The sequence below is a fragment of the Epinephelus moara genome, chromosome 16, assembly GCF_006386435.1.
Source record: "Epinephelus moara isolate mb chromosome 16, YSFRI_EMoa_1.0, whole genome shotgun sequence".
Classification (NCBI taxonomy): domain Eukaryota; kingdom Metazoa; phylum Chordata; class Actinopteri; order Perciformes; family Serranidae; genus Epinephelus; species Epinephelus moara.
In genome coordinates, this window is record NC_065521.1 from 6563621 (window position 1) to 6587473 (window position 23853).

Here is a 23853-nt window from a genome sequence, read left to right on the forward strand (position 1 = left end):
ATTTTGTAGACAATTGATCTGTATTTATAGCGTGATGGGATGACAGCACAATGATGTGTGTGGTATCATTGGAAAGCTCTGGTCCTGCACTTTCATATGATATGTGTGGCATTTCTGTGCGAGCCTGCATTCGTGAGTAATCCATCTAAGAATAATGTGTGTGCAAAGCTGTATGAAAGCTGCGTCGATCAAATAAGAGTACCAGAATTTTCTTTTTTAAATAATTGTTATTATAGAGAAGAGAGAGTCACTCAATCACCTTCCATCGGTCCTCCCACGTACTTTCACCGCACAAAAGAAATGGTTTATTTTTATTTTCATTTTATTCATTCATTTAGGTCGGGAAAAAATACCGAGGTCATGACCTCGGTGTCCTCAATGGTAGTTACGGCCTTGTATACAGGTGCTCGGTCCACATGCATTTATCAGGCACCCAAAAATACTTAGTAGTGAAACATTGGTCAGACAAGAACATAATTGCTTACACATAACATTACAATGCAAACAAAGAACTTGTTTCCCCTTCCAGGCTCTACAAACAAATTCTGCCACAAAAATGTTTCCTTCCTTAAACAGGACTCTAGTGACATGGCTCTAAGAATGGCAATGTTGGTCAGTCTGTTTGGCCCTTTGACCCAGACTGAAACACCTCAACAACCACTAGATTTTATTGAAGTGTTTGAATTTTGTACAGACTTTCTTGGTCCCCAGTGGATGAATTCTACTGACTTTGGTTATCCCCTGTCACAGAGCTTATTTTCTGCAGTAATCCAAAATCCAATAGAAAAATCCCATAGACTTTTTTTTCGAGGGAACCAGGACAATGCTGACTTTTGTGTCAGCCTATTAAAAAAACCATCATCCCTGCAGCACTTTATTAGCAACCGTTAGTACGCTAACAGGCCAAACTAAGATGATGAACGGGGTAACACTAAACTTGTTTGATATGTTAGAAATTTTGGTTTGCACTAAACATAAGCAGTACATCTTTCCATATATATTAGGAACAATTTGCACTGAGTGTCATGAATATTAGACTCTAATCTATTGGTCCAAAGTCCAGTGGCATCCCCAAAGATTTTTCATAGCGGTGGCCACTGATAAGCAAAAAGCCAAAAGCCACAACTGAATTTCTGGAATTCTGTTTTGTTGTTGTGGTATATAGGCTTGCTGCAAACTATGTCACTATGGGAGTTAAGAATTGCATATTGATGTACTTTGGTTTCTCGTGGTTAATATCACTGATTATCTGAATAGATAATAGACTATTTCCAGCACAGTTAACATTTGGCTTTCCACAACAATCCTGTTTCTAATGTGTTATTAATTTAAATCACATTTACTGGGAACAAGCCTACTTAACATTAAAAGTTAAGAGCTTGTATCAGGGTGGCTGTGGCCCCCCTGGCCACCCCTTGGTGGCATCACTGCTATAGTCATGTGTTTCCATCCCATATCCCCACTGATGACCAAAACTGGTATGAATGTATTAACTTTAAGAATAGCTCCGTAATGAACCATTAGAATTTACAAATTTACAGAACCACCTTATCCTATTTATTTATTTATTCTCAAGAAATGTCAATGTGTGCTCATATCAGTAACCTGTGGTTAGCTGGTTGTTGGTTGAATCACTGTTGTGTTTAATCAGCAGGACATATACATTCAGATGGAGTTGAAAACATCAGATGGTAACAGTACCAGTTAAGGAAAATGCATGTCTTTTTTTCACTGTGACATAACAGCGTTGTAAAGTCAGGAGAAGAAGGCAGTGTAGTCGTGAAGGTGTTCCTTGGTGACAGTTAGATGAGCCCTGCCTTCTTCCCCCCAGCCAGACCACAGCCTGGGCTATCTTTAGCCAGGACAGGGCAACACTGCTGGTTTTATGGCCACATCCCGGCTCAATGTGGCCGGGACTAACTGTCGGGATGGGTGAGGGTTTGGCAGATTTGGTTTGGGGGGGGGGGACTCTTCCTCTTGCCCTCCACCCTTGTGTTCCTCCTTCCTCCATGTGTAGAGCTTCACCCTGGCTCACAAGCAGGAGAGGAACTGAAACCTGGGGGAGGAGGTGGGAGGAGGGAGGGAGGGTGGGGAGAGAGAGACAGAGAGGAACACTGTTGAAATAGAGAAAGTCTTCTGTAAGAAATAGAACACTCTGTATTTATGTGTGCAGCCTCTCCATGTTTAATAATAGTTTCCTGCTAAGTCAATTTAAAATGTTTAATCACATATTAATGACAGAGCCTTTATTAATTCACTCTATTATTCCTCTTTACATAGATTTCAGGAGTCTATAGCTACACACTTATAGCCAAACGGAAATGACTTTGCTAATTTCTTAGGATTTTTCATCCATCTCTAGACACAAATTAATTTCTTTGCACTTGAATATTTTGCATTGTATTCGACAAATGAATAACATTAACTGTTTTGCATCTAAATATGTGGGAAGTGGCTTTTCATATCATGAATGAATGAATAAATGATTGAATGAATGAATATTTTGTATTTCAGTTACATCCATCTTAACAAACAATGATTATTTCACACAAATTTTCTCACAGTCAATAACTGAAAAAGGAATAGGCCTAAGCCCAAGGCTTATTTCTGTCTATCCAATATTAACCAAAGGATAACTCAGAATATCAGCAATACCAAAGAAAGAAAATAATATAATAATAAATAAATATGTTACATTTTAAAGTAAAATCCTCAGTTATTTTACAATTAATCTTTTATATATATATATTTTTTTACATTATGATCTGTAATTATTTATCATTTTCAGGCTTTTTTGAAACTCATAGTAATAAAAGTAATATCTTAGTAGAACAGAACAAGCAATATGAAAATATCAACGATGGCTCTGGGAAATTTTTTTCTGTAGAGTATTTTTCATTAAAATAATCACTAACAGATTGTTTGCAGATTGTAAATGATAACAACAACAGGGTTGTCATGGGTCCTTGAAACTTGGAAAGTTTGTGAATTTGACTAAAAAATTAAGGTCTTGGAAAATACAAAAAAATAGACAGAATAGAATAGAGATAGGATAGTGCTTGAATTTATGTATTTTGTGCAAGAATAGAAATTAAATTTCTTTTGATGTTTTTTTAACTTAATGTTAGTAATTAGATTACGGTATGTGTCACTGCCTGCATGTGTGTCTCCTGCAGTTGCGTCAATGATGTTAAATGGTTGACTGTGAGCTTTAGTAAAACCTGCTTATTCTCATTATTAAAATTCTGAGCATTGTAACAGTAATTAACGTTGATTCTTGTCTCAAACAATTGAAGTGTTCGGTCCTTGAGTTTGAGTACTGGGAAGTCCCTGAATTTCACATTTTAGCAGCTGGGGGAACCCTGATTTTAAATTGCAGATGGTTCTTTCCTGCCGTTACAGCTGTGTTTGGGTGTGCAGGAAAAATATGCCTTTTTTCCTATTTGATGCACCAGAGCTGTTCTCAAAATTATGACTGCAATTACCAATAATCTGTGGATTTCTTTTTCTTTTAGATATACTGATTAGTGTAAGTGAAAAGCAGCACATCATCACGTTTGAGAAGCTGGAAACAGAAAAAGTTTGACATGTTTGGTCAATAGTTGACCTGAACAATAAATCACTTTTCAAAATTGTTGCTGAACAATTTTCTTTCATTTTAGTTATTTTCTAAATGCTTTTCACCCAATAATACAAACACAATGAATATTTATGCCTTCGCACTGGCAGCAAGCCGGAGGCAATATGTTTGTTGGTTGTCTGTCCGTACATCTGTCCGTCCCATTCTCATGAATGTGATATCTCAAGAATGCCTTAAAGTACTTTCTTCAAAAATATTAACTTGAACTCAGCAATGAACTGATGACATTTTAGTAGTCAAAGTTCACTGTGACCTTGCATCCGTCTCATTCTCACGCACACAATATCTCAAGATGGCACAAAGGAACGAAGTGATTTAAAAATGGTAGTTGAAGGTCAAGGTCACTGTGACCTCACAAAAACATGTTTTTAGCCATAACTCAAGAATTCATATGCTAATTATGACAAAAATTTTACATGAATGTCTAATAGAATAAATTATGATTTACATCTGTCCGTCCCATTCTCATGAATGTGATATCTCAAAAATGCCTTAAGGTACTTTCTTCAAAAATGTTAACTTGAACTCAACAATAAACTGATGACATTTTAGTAGTCAAAGATCAACTTCACTGTGACATCATAATGTTCTGCATAAAACACTTTTCTGGCCATTACTCAGTGTCCTATCTCAGGAACAGAAGGGGAGACATTCAGAAATTGAATTTATGACACTAATCTTGAAACTATGCTGATTAGATAGATCTTCTGTGCTGTTGGAGGGAAGATGTGTGTGATGCATTCATGCTTTCACAGACAGGGATGTAAATTTTAACTGTAACTTGACTGGTGCATGGAGGCATACAACCGCGAGGCGGTAATTCTATTTATTTATTTATTGCTTCATTATTTAAACTGTTTTTGGCTGATGAGTTGCGCTATCCATTTCTATATGTTCTTTCTGCTGCCATAAACACCAAAAGTATAGTTTATAGTAAAGTCATTTTTTAAAATTGCTGTAAAGTTTTCTGACATAACTGAAGTGAGCTGATGGCAGTCATGCTGCCTTCATCCTCCTTGGCTTCCAGGCTCGGTCAAAGTGGTTAGTAAAGCATGACCTGCCCCCCCCCACCACCACCACCACCCGCCCTCATTGCTCTCTGGAGTCACTTGACTACTGCAGAGACCCCTGACTTCAACATTGCAAGTGACTCTAGTTTTTCCCTCCCTTTTTTGTCATCCTTTATCCCTCCCTCGTTCACCTCGCTTTCCCCCCTCCCACTCTGCTCCCCGTCTCTCTCAGCCGAACTGTGCTGGGCCTTTATCTGTTACTTGGTTTACTGAAGCTTTCTCCCACACTCTCGCAATCCTTATCAGGCTGCTTCTATCACGTCTTATTTCCTCTTGAAAACTCCCTCCTTTGGCACACTCCCTCTCCAGGTCCATCTGAATTGTTTGTGATGGGGGTCTTGTGATGCTGTGTTAGATACTCAAAAAAAAAATAAAATCATGACAATGCTTTCTTCTACATCGTGTCATACATTTTTTTTAAAAGGTCAAAACAACAAGTTAATTTTGTCATGTTTTAAACTGACATCTTTATTATTATGATTGTCTTTTTTAAATTTTATTTCTATTATTATTAGATTTAGTTTCATTTAACCTGGATTAAAACTCTTCTATCGCTCTAGCCAAGATATGCAGCAATAACAATGACTTCCAGAAACATAACTAAAGACATATTACACAAAATATGCCACAGAAACAGAAGTGAGACTGTAAAATCTTGAATCACATTTGTTATTAAAAATTTCCTACTTAAAACAACAACCTGGCAACCTAAAACAACCCAAGAGCTTTCTGAAACTATAAAAACAACAACACGCCACCTCTGAAAAATAGAATTTGAGTACTCCATAAAAAAGTTTTAAAACTGAGAAATAATCACCAGGTGTGGAAGCACTGTCATTTTGTGTAATAACATGTGCAATATGTACAGTTTCATATGCAGGTTTCAAATTAAGCATCAAATTAACGTCACAAACACACACACACTTCACCACCCCCCTCTCCACTCGAGTGCGGCTGTTGTCACCTAAGCTCCGAACGGTGAACTCACTTTCTATATTTAGTTTGTTTGTACTGTATAGTTTAGTCAGGCTGCTTCTGTAGCCACAGCGTCCTGCTATGTGGATCACGGTTCTGCAGAGGCAACCAGCCCGCTCTAGTCTGGCCTGGTTTGGCCCGGCTTCGTGCCATCAACTCCACAAAGAATCGGACGAACCCTGAAACCTTCCTCACATGTTGCTCAGTATGGCTGCGGCAGGCAGTGAAGGGGTTAATACCAGTCACTCAGCATGCGGGAGCCGTGGCGGGCGGGCAGGCAGGCAGTGCAGAGGCTGACCTCTGACCCCTCAGGAAAGGAATGTGGAAGCTCTTTCATCCAGGACAGAAACCAAAGACACCCAGGCGGTTGGAAAGTGGCGGTTCAATTCTTGCCTTCAGCGTTTTTGATTAGGAGAAGTAAGCAGAGGTTCCATGTGAATGTGCTGTGGAGTGTTTGTCGTAGCGGCATCTGCCATTTTGGAATGAAGTTCCATCCTGCAGTGGTGTGTTTCTTACTTTGTGATCACTGCAGTGACGGTGAAGGGTGATAAGTGGTTTGAAATGGCTGCAGTTGTGCTGGCGGAAAACCCTCATTATAAAGCACTGTGTGCTCTGACCTATAACCTTCTACCTATACAGTGTGATTGTACAAACAAGAGGGATTTTTCCATTGGATTTTGGAGTATTGCAGAAAATAAGCTCTTTGATAAACAAACGTTTATGATACTTGCACGTTTTGTTCAGCAACATAATCCTCACAAATGAACACAACTTTTATTATTTTTGATGCATAAATGATATCGCCAGAAGTACAAAGCTAATGTCAGGCTATAAACGAACATCCCTACCACAACAAGGCTGTAAAGCTGTGTTGGGTGTGATGATGCTCCGTAGCTTCGAAATTCACGAGTGGGGTATTTACTGACATGTTTCATGTCATAGAACAAGTCATGGAAGTTTCTTAAGCTTGTGTTAACCACAGATCTGATTTCATGCATCTAACCAAAATCATTCAAAAACCCAGACGAGGTAACTGGGAGTGCTAAAGTACTAACTCATTTTCAGGTTTTAGGACTCATTCCTGGAGCACTGTTTTGGAACCTAGCTTTATGTTATCGTTGGTCTGGTTTTTATGTAATCTAGAGATGAAGCAGAGTCAGTGTGGGCATTGTTTGTCTGGGCAGGACCAGTTAAGTAGAAGCCTGTAATTTAATTGGATATGCTGCTACTTTGATGATGATGAATAGATGATAGTTTACACAGCTGTCTTGTTTTCTGTTCACAGAAAATGAATTTTGTCCTATCCCTGTATCTTCTTGGGACTGAGTACTGAAGGACCAGCACAGTAAACCTGGGGGTTTATACCTTAGCTTATTATCCATTAGATTTGAGCAAAGCATCACTGAAACAAATAGCAAGTATTTGTCATGGATCACCTGATTTAGACAGAAAGTCCAAGTGTGTTCTAAGCATCTAATCCATCTCTCTTCAAAGCATTGAAGAGAAGAACGTGCCTTGTTATGCTGAGCACTAGGAAGCTCTCAATAAATGAAGAGAGTTAATTTTCACTTTCGATGTGCTTAAACATGAGTCCTAGTGAATGCACTAGATAAACTCTGCATTGAAGTTGGGAAAATATTTGAATCATACAGAAGTACTAATTTCTGTTGTTATAGATATATGCACACTTATATAAGGGCAGCAATTGAAGCTGTGAAACTACTAATGAGAAAAAGGTTAACACACAGATAAAAAGTTTAAATGACACAGCTTTGGCGTGTGTCCTTATAAGATATTGGAATTTCTACTGATATCAAAACAAAAATTAATCTACAATTTAATACATTGTAATATATGATTTAAAGTCGTTTAACCACACCAAATTTAGTATTATAGTGGAGTCAAAAGCTGTGAGGGTTGTTACCATTACTCTACTGAGCTAAGCTAATAGAAGTTAGCTTTTAGCAGGACTAGTGTAGCTGTATTTTTCTCCATGTTGACTCGATTTAGCTGCTGCCAGATTTAATTATGTTGTAAACAACTGAATTACAGAGATGCCTGTTCAACTAAATTGAAATTTTTAAATTATGACGAGAGCTAGGGAGAAAAAAAGGATAAGGACATTTTAGTTTAGCTAAGGCTAGCTTTGGCAATCTAACTTGCTTTGGTATAGCTTTCTTAAATTAAATTAGCTGTCTGTTATATATGCAGTAACTTCTTTTTTTACAAAGAGTGCTACAAGTGCTAAAACCCAGAAATAAGCTAGCATTTTTGCACTTCTGATTTCCTTGTCTCAAAGTCAATAAATGCCATAAATTGCCATAAAGTGCCATAAATTAAGTTTGTGGTAGGAATGTATGTTAGTGGATTTTTTGCCAGTATCCAACATTATATAATATATATAATATATATAACAACTAATTTGGCTGATAACCAATACCAATGTCACTATATCCACTTTTTTCCTCACCTAATTTTAGTGATAATCAGGTCTCTTCTGTAGTGGAATTAACATCATATTATGCGTGCATACTCTTACCATGATGACCCACCAGCAGATGGAGACATGAAATATAATACTTTTCCAGTGTATGTAATATTAATTCATTGTGCAAAATAAGAAAAGGCATGTTGGGCGATTCTATTTTCAACCCGATATTGGCCAATAGCAATGATGTACCGATATTTTCAGAATGTTGGTCGATGCCGAAAGTTCATTATCGGCTAATACTAATCGACTGATACCAATGACGTGCCGATATTATCGTGCATGCCTAGTTAGACTTTCACATTTACATAAACATAAAAACAGTAAATACTACAATCATAAGTTTTGTAGTTTTATTGTGTATTAAAAAAGGCAGTTGCTAACAAGTGGCTAAATGAGCCTACAAGAACGTCATCACACCAAACACAGCTTTATATCCTAGTTGTGGTGGCAATGTGGTGGTAGTTCCTTTATATGTAAGCTTTTTATTTCCAGCAATTGTTTTTACACTTCAGAACCCATAAAAGTGGTGTTGGTTTGTGAAGATTATCTTACAGAACAAAATGTGTAAGTTTATTTTCTGCAGTAATCCAAAATCCAATTGAAAATTCACATTTTTTGTTGTTGTTGTGGGGACCAGGCTGATGTTAATTATGCATTCTATTTACCATCTGAAGTTGGGTGTCGGAGCTGGGAATGACATCAGATAGACCGTATTTAAGCACAGCAAGTCAGAAAACCACAAGACGTTGTTAGCAATACCAGTTCTAGCCAGGTTAGCCACTGTAAGCAATATCAGTTGATAACGACAGCTCATGCTCTATTTTGCCCATACAAACACTGTTGCAGTTCACAGATAGACATTAGCCAGGACTGTGTTAATGAGACACAAATAAGACAGAAGTGCTAATAAACAGCATTGTTGTTCTGACTACTGTTGATGCACAGACCAGCCATCTTGGATTTTGAGGTTGGGGTTGTTGAGATCCATGTGACTTTATGAGTCGGATGTCTGACTTCACGGGGATTTCCAGTTGATATTTTTCACAGTGCAATTGGAATGCACCATAATTTCTGGTTGGCCTACAAAAACAACGTCACCTCTGCAGCGTTTCATTACAGTAATTGGAGAAAAATTATGCTTTTATTCAGGTTAAAGTAAAAACAACAAAAAAGTTAATTCATGCCTATTGCACTGTAGTGTATAGGCATTTTCCACAGAAGACATTTTGACATGTCACAGTAGGAAAAGCACAGGTGTAAATAATCAGATTAATGATGGTTGAATTCCATTTAGCTGCTTCAGTTTCAGGTTCCTGTTACTGTGTGTGCTGGCTCACTGTCACACTGTCATGACTTACTGGGACACTTGAATAGAACAGAGCCACCATTAATGGTATAATTAGTAACACCTGTGCTGTTTCTGCTTCGACAAGTCAAAATGTCTGCTATGGAAAAGGTCACATTTTAAAATAAACCCGTTTTAGGAAACATGGACTTTTCTTCTTTATTTAATCAGTTTTTTTGTAATGAAATACCCGTATTTTCCCCCAATAAAATTCAAGTACATGACTATTTATGTCATTATCATGGAAAGCCTGGAAAAGTCATGGAATTCCACTAGTTAATTTTCCAGCACTGGAAAAGTCATGACATTAGTAAAATCTTTGAAGGTTTCAGAAATATCATGGAATTTTGTTGTGTGCATGAATGAAATTGTTACAGTTATCTTCTATAAATAGCCTTTCATTCAGTGTACCATAATGACAAATTTAATTTCTATGGCTTTTGACGTAACGTTCCTCTTTTGTGCGTTGATATGTGACAGTTTCCATACCCGTTATTGCACTGCATTTTTGAGATGGAGTACAGTAATTGACATGGGTAGCCAAGGGCGTGCAATTGTCACTTGGACCGCCATCGCGCACTTTGGTTTTATTTTAACTGCTCTGAAAGTAGAGCACGGAAGGTACAGAGCATTATGTTTGAAGTGGATCATTACTGACTGAGGTAGCATTGATGGTCAAATTGAATGATCAGTAGTTTGGAGAGCTATGTCAGGTAACGAGAACATTTTTTTTTTTACTGAGTTTGAATGTTATGTATACATAATGCAAGCATAATGTTGTTGTGCATAGGTCAGTCATTTGGGCTTGTTCAAACCTGAGGGCATCCATGTGTGAAGTTAGCGCTCCACATGGCCTGTCATGGTGTGCCCTTTGTGTTTAAGCTCTATTTGGTTTATTTCTATAACTTGATGGTGTGGACTCTCTTCATTGTACTGTATCTGCCTGTCTGTGTGCGCGCCTTTGTGAGTGCGTTTGAGCATGCCGGCTTGTGGGGGTGGGGGAGAGGGTGTGTACATGATGTTGCATTCGGTGTGACCAGAACTCTGTGTGTTGCATGTGCTGTTGTGTGCGGAGGAGAGAGGCAGGGAGACACGGCATGGTTCAGGCCAGGAATGTGCGATGTGGGTAGGCCTTACAATAGAGCCGGGCTCCCTGAGGGTGGTCAATGGGACGGGTGTCACCCCCCTGCACCCTCCCCGCTGGGTGATGACCACCACACAACGCTACAGCTGTCAGGTCCTCTTAACCACCGCTGTAAACACACATACATTACGAGGACAACTGCACATGTATGGACGCACTGAGACATACGTGAGCACACAGGCACGCATGTGCTAAAGTGCAGAAGAAGTTACATGAACACTCACACAGCTCTCGCGCAGTGTGTACATGTGTTAGCCACATGCACCAACCTGTGGATACATGTTTGTGCATTGTATGTAAACATGTAAATATAAACATCTGCAAAAGCACTCAGAGCAGATTCCAACATATTTGCTGTGTTTCTTAACTCAGTGACCTCTCACACAGAAAGGATGCCTTTACATGTGGAGCTGTGTATGTATGTGCAGACACTGTGCATGTGTGTGTGCATTCTGTCACATATGCCCACATGTGTTTACGGTACTTATATGCACTCTCGATTCACGTGACTGGCACTCGGAGCATTGTGATTTGCGTCATGTCCGCTCAACCTTGGACTTAGCTGGTGTGTTAGCGAGCAGGGGTCACAGAGGTCACTGAGGGTAAATAAGGGAATGCAGAGATGACAGGGCGAGAGAGCTCAGCGGTCTCTCGGGAGTTCATATAGTTTGTGGGTTACTTTAATAAACAGCTGCTGGTCGGTAGCTGTTTCGTTGCAGTTTTCACTTAAGCTGCCCACTTTTTCACCTCAAAGTTTGCCACTGTTTTCCACTGTTTTCCACTGGTGTCAGGAATTTGTTGAATTCAGGTTAATAGGTAGTGCTGGTTCTAGGAAGTTTGTGGCATAAACACTGCCCACCCCCTATCCTTCTCCAACCGCCGCAGCCCACCCTCTACCCAAGGGGCTTTATGTGTTTCTGTGTTTCCTCAAGGATTACAGGAGTCTTATCCAGTTTCATAACAAGTACATACATGTACACACATAAACACACACTAAGCTGGCTTTATGCACTCTTCTCTCATCTGAAGACACACATGACAAGGGGTAAGGCTGTGTTATTTCATTCAGTCTTCACATTTGGTTACACAAGTAAAGGTATTACAGTATGCTGTGTGTGTGTGTGTGTGATTGAGAGTCATCATTCTATAAACAGCCTTTTTTTTTTTTTTTGCTAAACCTTTACAGTTTGTGTCACGTCAGTCAGACTTGTCATTCAGCTCCCCCTAGTGAGCTCAGAGGAAAGTGGAATTTTGCAAATGACAGATTATGATTCAAGTCAAACCTGTTGAATCAGGGGCTTGAGAGGTTTCATTTTCATTTTAGGTTTCTGAGGTTTTGAGTTGTTGTCTACATGACTGCATTTTGTGACATTTGTTTTCAGAGCTTTAAAGGAATACTTTACCCACAAATCTATTGTGTGTATCAGTTAGTCATGCCGTGTTTCCTTGAATTGAAAGAAAACTTTGTTTTTCCTGCATGCAAACAAATGGAGAACATAAATTTATCGAATGGGGACCACATTTAACAACAACGAAACTATAACAAAACATCCTTATACAATCTCTCAAAGCAGTTTTTGGCCAAAAAGAAAGAAAATCTGCCTCCAGCTGCAAAACATATTTGAGCCTGATAATGAAGGAAACACAGCTGTTGAAGGCTTAATTATCCTGTCAACATAACTAAGAGGTCTGAATGAGCATTCGTTAATATGTTTTCCCACAAAGTGGCTCTACACTGGGCTATATATGATTATTCGGTACTTTTAACTTATGGCGTTGTCGATAAAAGTGCACAAATCTGTCCATACATCATTAATTCTCCATTTTTCTCAGAGCCTTTTCATTTTTTGGATTTGGAAGCCATAGCAAGCCTATCTGGGGAAACTCGAGACTAGACAACGCTACAGAGGTTCATCAAAATTTAGAGGAACGAGGTGCCAGATCACAGACATGTGATGCACATTTTAGTTTACGAGATGTTAAATCATTTTGTTTTTAGTGTGTAAGCTACAAAGTTTTACAAATGGAGAATGTGAGAGTCACTTTAGGCCTACAACAGTGATAAAATATAAGAGCCAGAGCCGCAGTTTGACCCCTGATCTAGTCATTTGCTCAGTACTTCCCAGACACATCCTTTTTTTTTTTTGAAAAATCCTAAATGTTGGAGTCTGGCTTTGAAGAGAGCACAGATAAGTTTCACCTTCAGTTCAGTTTAGTTTTGAATAGTGAGGTTTTAGCGAAAATGGACGTGTCTGGGAAACACTGAGCATACGACTGGATAAATTAGACTGGATTATACTGCAGGACTTGCGTTAGAGATTGCAAACTAATGTTTTTATATAGTTTTGCTGTTAAACTTGGTCCCCAATCAATCAAACAATCAATATGTTTGCCATATTCCCTGGAGCCATGCAGCAAAGTTTTCTTAACCAATTCAAGGTAACATGGCATGGCTAATTGATATACAAATGGTCATTTTGTGAGTGAAGTATTACTTAAAAATAAAATAAAATGACACTGAAGTCACATTTGTCAACTTATCGTTGTGTTTGTCATGTTTGCTCTCTCCTTGCAGGACAGTAAAAATGCAGAGCAGTGTTTCCCACTCACCGCCAACCATAGCTGTTGGGACTGGGTGAGGAGGAGAGAACAAGAGATTGAAGTAGAGGAGCGACTAAAGTAGAGAGAGAAGGAAAGTGCAGAGACAAAAGAAGGACAAGTTCAACAGGTAAACAGTTGATTTTATAAGGAAAATATGTTTAATGTTGCCACAAACTTGGAAACAGTAAACTTCAAAGTATGTATTTTCTATCTCACCCCAGATTTTGTTTTACCTCGATGTTTCCGCTGGATCGTTGGCCCTTCCTGTGAGCTCTTGAGTGCCTTCTTTTTCGACAACCCTTCCCTACCCAAAACTTCCCACGTTGAGCCTGCAAGGCAGGGGAGCCACAAGTGAATTTTCATGGCAGCGGCACTCTAGGGCTGCCATGGCAGCTGCTGCCGCCGATGCCTCACAACGTATTACCGCACTGACGCCGGAGGAAGAGGGACGACGGACTGCCGCCAAGCTGTTTGGGAGCGCAGCCCCGCTGCCACGGACAGAGAGAGAGAGAGAGCGAGAGAGGGGGAAAGAGAGAGAGAGGGAGAGGGAAGAAGGAGAAGAGGTAGGGAAAGCGAGTGGGAACGAGTGTTTGGTGTGCGGGGCCCTGTTTGCCTCACAGGAGAAGCTCCGGCTCCACGCCTTGAGTCACACAGGAGAGAAACCCTTCCACTGCTCACAGCCACACTGTCCTAAGGCCTTCAGCTCCAAATACAAGCTCTTCAGGTACTGAGAATTCATCACATTCACATCCTTTAAAAAACAGTATGATGCATGGCACATTTAGCTTTCTTAGACTCTCCAATGAGCAACTTGAGAAAGGCTTTAATTTTTACATTGACTTAACGTGTAAACCTGAAAAAGTAAACACTTTATCATCAGAGAGCAAAACTGAATTATCTTTTCTATCAGTAGTTATAGCTTGACTATTTATAAATTAAAGGCATCGTCAATAATAGCAAACCCACTCAGAATTATCACCTGACTCCGCACTTCCCCTCAGCTGTACAAAGAGTTTTAGCATCTTTCAGCTCATTGTTTTGGTTTCACAGCCTGCAACTTTAGTGTTTTGATTCATTAGTGTCATTTTTAGAGACAGCAGGCAGCTGTTTCCAGTGAGCTCTGATCAGTGTACACTACTTACCCTGCTCCAAACAGCAGACAGACAATGTTAGCAACTAGCAGATGAACATTGCGGAGTATCAATCAGCAAGCTAAAGAGCCAGATATTTCCCTCAGTTGGTGGAGACCAAAGTGAATTCAAATGAATGATACTGTTGCTCTGTAATGGCTGGAGGTGTAAATAAACACCTGTTTGCCTTATCAGCTTTATTAGTTTTCCCACAGTGTCCAAAAAAAAAAGCCAATGAAGGGGTGCAGGAATGAGTCCTCAGTTAGCATTTTTGCACTCCCGGTTCCCTCATCTCAAAGTCAGTGGGTTTTTTGAATTAGTTTTTGGTTTGATAGCTATGATTAACACAAGCTTCAGATATTTTATTGTTTTGTTCTATGACATAAAATAATAAAAATTCTTAAAGAAAAAGAAGTAGCTAAATGAGACTATGGAACATTGTCACACCGAACAGGGCTTTACAGCCTCGTTGTGGTGGTGACATTAAGTCATGCGACTGTTTGTTTACAGCCAAACGTTAGCTTTTTACTTCTGGCGATTGCATTTAGGCTTCAAAAATCATAAAAGTGTTCATTAGTGAAGATTATCTTGCTGAACAAAATGTGTAGTTATCACAAACTTTTGTTTGCCACAGAGCTTATTTTATGCATTAATCCAAAATCCATTGGGAAAATCCCATTGGCTTTTTGATGAGGGAACTCGGGCGATGCTAACTTCTGCTTCGGCTTACAAAAAACGCAGCTGTCATTGGTAGTTACAGACCAACGCAGCTGACATTTTCACAGCCAGCACCCCATGTACATGCACCCATCTGTGTGCACATGGTCATGTATGGCTTGAAAATGAGGTGTGGTCATACGCATTGTTGACAGATTGCTATTCAGGGCAGCAGAGAGCAATCGTACAATTGATCAACAAAAACCTGGTTTTAAGTCAGAATGGTGCAGTATTTTCCAACTATTTAAAGTGTGCATTACAACATGTGTGTGCTTGTTACACACACAGGGATGTTTGCAGATGGGTTGCAGGTGGGTGAAATAATATATTGTTAATGAGGAGAAGATAAATGACATTCTCTAAAATGTGAACATAGCAGAGACAAAGCATAGCTGCTGTCTCACAATATTTGCTGCAGGGAAGATACTGCTCTTACTGCATCACTCTCAGCAGAAGAAGAATTGCACTTCTCCAATTTACTGAATTTGCCATGTAAAGGGAAAGGGAAGGGGGATGATACCCTGACTAATTCTTTTTATACCCAAAACACACCTATGGTTAATTTAGGGACTAAATATAACCTCCTTGCCCCTTGAGTCTTACTTTGCTCCCAGATTCCACCCCATTTAACTGTCAAAAGTGGAGTCTAACACGCCCTAAATGCACTTGTGCCATGCACTTCAGTCCATGCACTATAGATTGTTTAAATAGGGCCCTTCGTCTCAAACTCATCAACATACTAGGATGTTTGGAATCTGGTGAATCACAGGAAGTGGTTCCAAAACCCATTTTGGGTCCTGGCTGCAAACCACTGTGACTCATTTATGTATATATGGACACAAGGGGTTTGACTGAAGGGAATTCATGCCTCACTTTAGCCTACACACCACTGACAGACTGCATAACAAATGTGACAACAAGACAAGGAATGTGTAACTAAAACAACCCAACAATTCACAATCTTTCTTTTTCTTGTAGGCATATGGCCACACACTCTCCACAGAAGACCCATCAGTGCTCGTATTGTGAGAAAATGTTCCACCGCAAAGACCACCTAAAGAACCACCTGCAGACCCATGACCCCAACAAGGAGGCCTTCAAGTGTGAGGAGTGTGGGAAGCACTACAACACAAAGCTGGGATATAAGCGCCATGTGGCCATGCACTCTGCCACAGCAGGAGATCTCACCTGTAAAGTGTGCATGCAGAGCTATGAGAGCACTCCCGTGCTCTTGGAGCACCTCAAGAGCCACTCTGGGAAGTCTTCTGGTGGCGCCAAGGAGAAAAAACACCCGTGCGACCACTGTGACCGTCGTTTCTACACGCGGAAGGATGTGAGACGGCACATGGTGGTCCACACGGGTCGAAAGGACTTCCTGTGCCAGTATTGTGCCCAGCGCTTCGGCAGGAAGGACCATCTGACACGCCACGTGAAGAAGAGCCACTCGCAGGAGCTACTGAAGATCAAGACGGAGCCTCCTGATATGTTAGGTCTTTTAGCATCTGGGTCACCACCTTGCTCTGTGAAGGAGGAGCTCAGCCCCATGATGTGCGGCATGGGTCCCAATAAAGACCCCATGATGGGCAAACCGTTCCCAAGTGGGGCCCCTTTTCCGATGGGCATGTACAACCCCCACCATCTCCAGGCCATGTCTAATTCTGGGGTGGGTCACCCACACCCGTCCCTGATGCCCAGTCCCTTGTCTGCAGCTATGGGCATGGGCTGTCACATGGAATCCCCTGGACCTCTTCACCCACACTCCCATCACCACCACCATCATCACCACCATCACCACCACCACCATTCCCCTCCGCTGCCCCCACACCACCAGCCTCCGGCTCCCCAGCAGCAGCACCAGCCCCAGCCAGCCCCCAAATACCAGCTGGGATCTACCTCATACCTGCTGGACAAGCCCTTGAAAGTGGAGATGGAGAGCTTCCTCATGGATCTGCAGAGTGGCTCGCCAGGCCCGGTTCCCTCTGCAGAGCCACATGCTGCTGCCTCACCCCCCAAGGACGGACTGGAGCCCACCTCGGGCCTGGTGGATGAGCTTTGTGGGGATCACCTCCTGTCCAAGAGCCCTGCGGTGATCGCTGAGTCTCTGTGTGCTGCTAACATGGACTTCTCCCACCTGCTGGGGTTCCTGCCCCTCAACCTGCCTCCCTACAGTGCCCCTATGAGCACGGGAGGGCTGGTGATGGGTTACACCTCATCCGCGACCCCCTCCTCTTCTTCTTCCTCTTCTTCCTCATCTCTGCACGCTGCCGAGCCCCATGCTGCAGCAGTCGCCGCGGCAGCAGCTGCCGTCGCTACGGCACCTCTTACCTCTTTGCAACCGCAACCTCAGGAGCAGCAGAGCTCCAGCGGGGGTCTGGGCCTCGGACCCCTGCACCCCCTCCCACCAGTGTTCAGCTCCAGCCTTAGTACCACCACGCTGCCTCGCTTCCACCAGGCCTTCCAGTGAGAGAGCTAGCCTTCTGCCCAGCCCAGCCCCACCCAGCCAAGATGGTCCCCATACCAGCCTCAGTGTGGATATTTGGGGTTGTGGCTCTTGAAACGGCCTGGTGATGAAGTTGGAGAATTAGAATAAGTAAATACACGAAAATGAACACTTAGAAGCCTTAAATGAAAGTGCACAAAAGCTTTTGATTGAGCCTTACAAGGAAGTTAAACTCCTTTGAACAAAAAGGAAAAGGTGAGAAAAGAAGTTGAAGCAGCTTTTATTTGGGCTTTCCCCCCCCTTATCCTATAGTTATAACAATGTATTAACCCATCCTTTTTATTTCCATTTACTTCCCCTTTTTATCCCCCTTCCATCCCCTATTTAGTAGTATAGAGGGCAGGATCAGTAGGCCAAAAGGCATGGTACTGCATACTTTAAGTAATAATATAAAAAAAAAAAATCAAAGATAATTTTTAGATAAAATTATCTGTCTTGTTGTGACCCAGAAAAAAAATAGTTTGAAGTGGATATTTTGTTTTACTTTATTTTTCTTTTCCATATGTAAAAACATGGTAGAATGTGTCTCATCTTGAGTTTTGAACCACCCACTCTAATAACCTAAACGTCACGATCAGTACAGAGAGTCTCTCCTCTCTCTCTCACAGTGAAGGAATGAAGAGATACAGACATTGAGTCGAACGATTGAAACCTTAACTCTAAAATTCTCCTCTAGGTGATTAGACGAGAGCCACAAAAGCCCCCTCTGCGTCTGAAAAAGTGCTCTTTAAACAAGGAAAAAATTAGATGGATGTCCCCGTTATTTTCTTTTAACTGTAACTAATGTGCTCCTAGAGTCAGGTCAGTTTGAATGAAAATAGCTCACTAAATGAAAATAGACTCTTATCATGTGATTGATAAGAAACCTGTTTGCTTCCAGACACACACGGCTACACATTTTTAAAGAAAAGGAGGAAAAAAGAAAAATGAGTGAAAGTGTGTGGAAATGATGTCATATCACGCTGGCTTTTTTACTGTTCCCCCAAGAGAAGCACTTTTTTTTTTGAAGGCACTTGACCTTTAGGAATCTCCTCGGGAAACCTTTTTGTCTCCTTTCTTCGTGACTCCTAGAGGTTTCCACTGCTTGAGACTTTCTCCTCACTCTCCTTCCTTCACCTGTCTCCCTTCTAACAGTTACCTTTAAAAGCTCGCATCATAATCGCATAATGAGAATTGCAGCTGCTTCTCGGCTGCGCAGCATACCTAAAATATCTATTTTTTTGGAACAAACACATCTTTAGGCAGTCTTTAAAAAAAAGATGCATCATCATTGTGATGATGAACCCTGACATATGTGAATGGCAAAAAAAAACAAAAGAACTTCAGTGACAGATGAGTAAAAATGTGTTGAAAGAATGTTATTGCAGTGTACGAAATATCTCAAAAATGAATATTATTATTGCTTTTATCTCAGTAAGGTGTATTTTAGGTAGACGTATTAAAACTAAGTGATGATGTTTTTGATGTCTGGCAGGTTTACATTTGTGTGTATCTTGCATTTTTTTTGATCAAACAAATGGATGAAGTATTAGCTTTTTCCCTTAAGCTTTCTCTGTCATATCCAATCTTTACCTTTACATGTACTTGAGTTAGTATAGCGGAATCAGAACTGTGGATGGGAAGTATCTATAGAAGGCTGTTAGTGGCTTAATAATCAATTAGGATTTGAACTAGATAGATTGTTGGGATGCTGACATGGATGGCCTACGAAGCTATGACTGTAGGTCTTTATCCAGTGGAATACGTAAACCCCTGTGCTGTGGCGAAATCCCAGCCGATCTCACCACCAGCTCAGTGGATGTCTCAGAGTTTAGATCCTTTCTAACCATTCACCACCAGCCTATAAAAACATGAGCCCAAAGTAAACCTAAGCTTCAAAGTGAAATAGATGCTCTTTATCTAGCGCTGTCTGTGGCATGACCAACACATCTGGCATATCCATGACTTCACACAGAGCTGAGCTCCTGCATCATCTGTGATAGTTCATTTTGTGCAGAAATGTCATTCCAGTCGTAGAAGAAGAAGACCCTTTCACTTTGCTGATAGCAGTCGTCATGCCACAGGCGGGCCTCGATCACCATTAAATGTTGTGTAAAAAAAAAAAACAAAGAAAAAAACAGGAAAAACTTAGCACATAGAAATGAAACATAAAATACATATTGCTGCTTTTAGCTACGGTTGCTGATGGACGACAACTGTAGACCACTAGAACATTTCAATTATTTTTTTTTTATTTTTGTTATTTTTGCAAGATGGACAGCAAGCTGAAAACATGCACAAAACCGAACCGACAAAGTGTTCATCATCCCCGGGCCCCATCCCCTCTGTACTCCTCCTCCTCCTCCTTTCTCAGCTGCTTTGTAGAGTCAAAGGTAAAGGGTCTGAAAATATCCGGAAGAACGCAGTTACTCAGTTCCCAGGCTTTGACATTCAAAGCAAAGGGGGACACACGACTGACTGCACGATTTGGGGTATTGCTCATAGTCATATATTTGTTTTGTTTGTTGTCCTATGATATATTATTTTCTGTTTGTATAAAACAGGACCTCGAAAAACAACACAACACATCACCTCATTTTTATTTGTTTTATTTTTCTTACCAAAACCTGGGGAGAAGAAACTACATTTTTGCACAATTGCTTGTTACAAAATGCTACAAGTGTTATCAGCTTTTTTGATACTGTAGGATAAAAAACCCAGTAAATGAGCAGCTGACGGCCCCTGTGTGTTAGACAGGTGAATATTCCCCTGGGGGGTTGGAACAGCTGAAAATTCAGAATCAGCAAGCGCTGATGTAGGAAAAGCTTCCCTGCAGTCTGACTGTTAAATCACAACTTTGTCGCTAAAATCGTAGATTTTATAATCCAAGTTCTGAACTAATTTGAAACTTATTTTATTAGTCTCCCCCCCTGGAGAGTCATTATTTTGATAATGACTTGTAAAATGATCAAACTTTTTATTGATCCTAAATGAATTAGCTGTCAGCACCTTTCTAAGAATTTACATGATCTGTTAAAAAAAGACAAGATTCAAATTTGATCTTATTAATGCGCTTAAAAAAGGGTCATTTTTAAGAAAAACCCTCTTGGCTTAAGCCAAATTTGTAGCAATCAAATTGAGCATTTATATTTTTGCAACAAATATGAATTTAGTCCTTAAAAAAAGTTAAAGAAAAGCTTTTGGCATGTATTAAGTTTGTCCTCCCTGGGTTTCTGTGAGCTAATCTGAATTCTAGCACTTTCAACCTTTAAAAAAAGAGTATTTTTTCTTTTAAAATTTCAGCTTATATGTTCATATGTTTTTAATTTTGTATTGATCCTGTATATGTATGTGCCATTAGTTTGATGTGTAGACTTTATCAACCTTTGTGTATTTCTCTTCTCCAAAAGAATAACAGTATTTTTGATAGACTTTTCACTAATATCCCTCTAAATAAGAGCCCCCTGCCCCTTCTCTTTTAAAACTTTTTTGTTTTTGGGTAACCAGCTTTGCCTTCTCTCTCTCATAAATTTATCTAATCAAACTCTGCAGCCAAGTGCTTCAAGAGAACAGCAACATCATCTGTTATTCTGAGGCGGTGGGAAATGAGACCGTTGTCAGAAGAGTGTCAAAGCCACAACCTGACCACAACCTGCCATTGAAATGCTGTTGCAACAGAGACCCATCTGCATTCCACTTTTAGACCATGTAATTGGCAAAAAGTGAAGTTGAGAGTGACCCCAAAACTTAGCACTTAAAGAGAACAACATGCAGATAATGACTCATGTATGAATAGTGTCATAAGAATTGGAGTTTCTGTTTTCAAATGTTGCTTTAAATCAATGTTACTAAACATAAAGTCATCAAGTAGTTCAAAAGGAGTGTAACTGTTAGATAGTTTAAGACAGAGGTGAAAAAGTTGTGGTCAGGCCATACTTGTAGCTGTGAAACGCTGACAGCAACAGATCTCACACCTATCGCACCACCTGAGCTTACATTGGTGACTTTTTTTAGAGGTGTTTATAGAGTGATTCACCCAAGACTGGGTCCCTCATTCTTCATAATGGGGTCATTCTGGAAAAATGGGCCCTGTCTCTGGACTAATACCCCGATCTGTATGGAAGCCCATTTCATCCAAGAAAGAAAGAAAGAAAAAATAACTAAATGTTAGGCAAGATAAAATAAAAATACTGGCGATGCATGATATTGGATTTTTTGCTGATATCCGATATATATTGATATATAACAACTCATTTGACTGATATCGGTATATCCACTTTTTTCCCCTACTGAATTTTAGTGATCATCAAGTCTCTTCTATAGTGGAATGAACATCATATTATACATACTCTTAATGTGATGGCCCACCAGCAAATGGTGACATGGAATACAATACTTTTCAGTGTATGTAATATTCATTTATTGTGCAAGATAAGAAAAAGCATGTCGGCCAATTCTGACAGTTCGTTTTAAAGTCGATATAGGCCAGTGCCGATGAATATATCATCAGCACTTTGGCAGATTCCGATATTTAATTTTTCAGCTAATATCAACTGATACCAATGATGTTCCGATATTGTCATGCTCATAATTTTAACTCATGATTCGTGTTTTCCCATAAATTTTCATCTTTTTTTTCTTTTTTTTTTGGCATCAGTGGGCTTCCGTAGTGTGAGTTAATAGTTGAGACAGTTGATATAAAATGGATCCATTCCCGACCTCTGACGGTGATGTTATGTTGTTCCTTGGCTTGGCTGTAGCTCCATTACCTCGACCTGCACCTACTAGGGATGCACTTATCCTCACCTCTTCCTCTTTACTACTAGGTGCAGAACACAAACATTTTAAGGGAATTTGTTCTTCAGTTTAAGAAACTGATTTGATTTTAATAATGCTGTCTTCTTTCTCTCCCTCTCTCTCTCTTTTTTCGCTTTTAGTAAGAAACTGGGTACTGTCTGAAGCAGGCAACATCCACATGTAGTTTTATATATTTCTAGCTTAATGTAAGTCTTGCATTCCAACCTCTTTGTGTATCTCGTTTAGTGACATAGCCCATTTTATTTTTATCACTTGCTATTACAGCCACCTCTGGAATAAAAAGGGTGAAAAAAGGTGAACGAAAATAGAATATTTGCATTCACTTACACTATTTTATATAGCATGGAGTTTATCAACTACAGGGAGAATTATATAAATGATGGGCTTCGGAGAAAGAAAGAAAGAAAATGAGAAGTTTTGCTTTTTGTTACATATCTCACATGCAATCAGTTGCTGCAATGTAGAAGTGACAGATTTGTATATTGGTTGATCCAAAGAGATGATGAACACAACAACAGAACTATTGACTTATTGTACAGTACAGTGTATCTTTGAGTTGTCATGTGTTATGTTGAAATGATTAAAAGACAAACCAGCGGTTTCATACCCTCTTTGCATTCTATTTCTTATTTTGAAGAGTTTCCTTTCCATTGTCTGTTGTAAAATGTGAAAATCTACTACAAAAGCACAGTATAGCAAAAGTCATATGTTAATATTATCTTAAAGGTTAGATGGCCCAAGCCCTTAAAATGACCAGAAGTACCATACAGGACACTGGTCATGTCTATTATATTGTTTTCTTTAGAAAATATGGCTCAAATTTACTACAGTTAAAAACTTAAAAAAAAATTAAGTTGATTCTAGAATGGTCTCTAATTTTCCATCAATTTCCACTATTATGAGTTATGAAAAAGTTATTTTAGTCGAAGCTAAGTAAGTTGTGTTGAATAAAAAAGTAGCTGTTTAATTTTAGGTGATTTTTTTCTTGAATTCCTGCCAAATTGAAACAAAATGAATCAACTTGTCATTTCTGTGTGCCAAAGACTTGCAGCACCCATTAACACATCCTTCAACATGTCTATTTTATTACATTAGGAAAAGTACAATGTGCAGAGCCCACTTGAATCGCTCTTTGTAAAGCTTCCTGAGACAGTCTGGATCTGATTTGAGTTGAGTCCTGCAGAAATCGGATGTGAAGTCCAGCGGCCATTGACTGCTTGCTCTGCTGCTGTTCAGCGGCTAACAAGTGGAGCTAACTGCTAACAGCCACCATTGTAACAAATGAATTCGACAAATCCATTCAACAGCCCCACCATCCACAGTCAGACACACACGGCTGCCAACTTACTGCTGAATTGCAGCTCATAACTTGCACCAATGGCTGATGATGCTTCAGTCTTTTTGCCGGCCAGCGAAATATTCTAGTGTTTACCAGCCTGTCAC

General features: G+C 40.0%; 1 protein-coding gene across 2 annotated transcripts in view; it reads left to right on the forward strand.

Moving 5' to 3' along the window:
• Positions 1-23017, forward strand: part of plagl2 (pleiomorphic adenoma gene-like 2) — a 62670-nt gene extending 39653 nt beyond the window's left edge. For both annotated transcript variants that reach the window (XM_050064637.1, XM_050064635.1), the window contains 3 exons: positions 13241-13393; positions 13488-13990; positions 16092-23017. In XM_050064637.1, the coding sequence (XP_049920594.1) occupies positions 13653-13990; positions 16092-17577 (1824 nt within the window). In that variant the 5' untranslated portion in view covers positions 13241-13393; positions 13488-13652 and the 3' untranslated portion in view covers positions 17578-23017. The remainder of the gene's footprint in view (positions 1-13240; positions 13394-13487; positions 13991-16091) is intronic.
• The last annotated feature ends 836 nt before the right edge of the window (positions 23018-23853 follow it).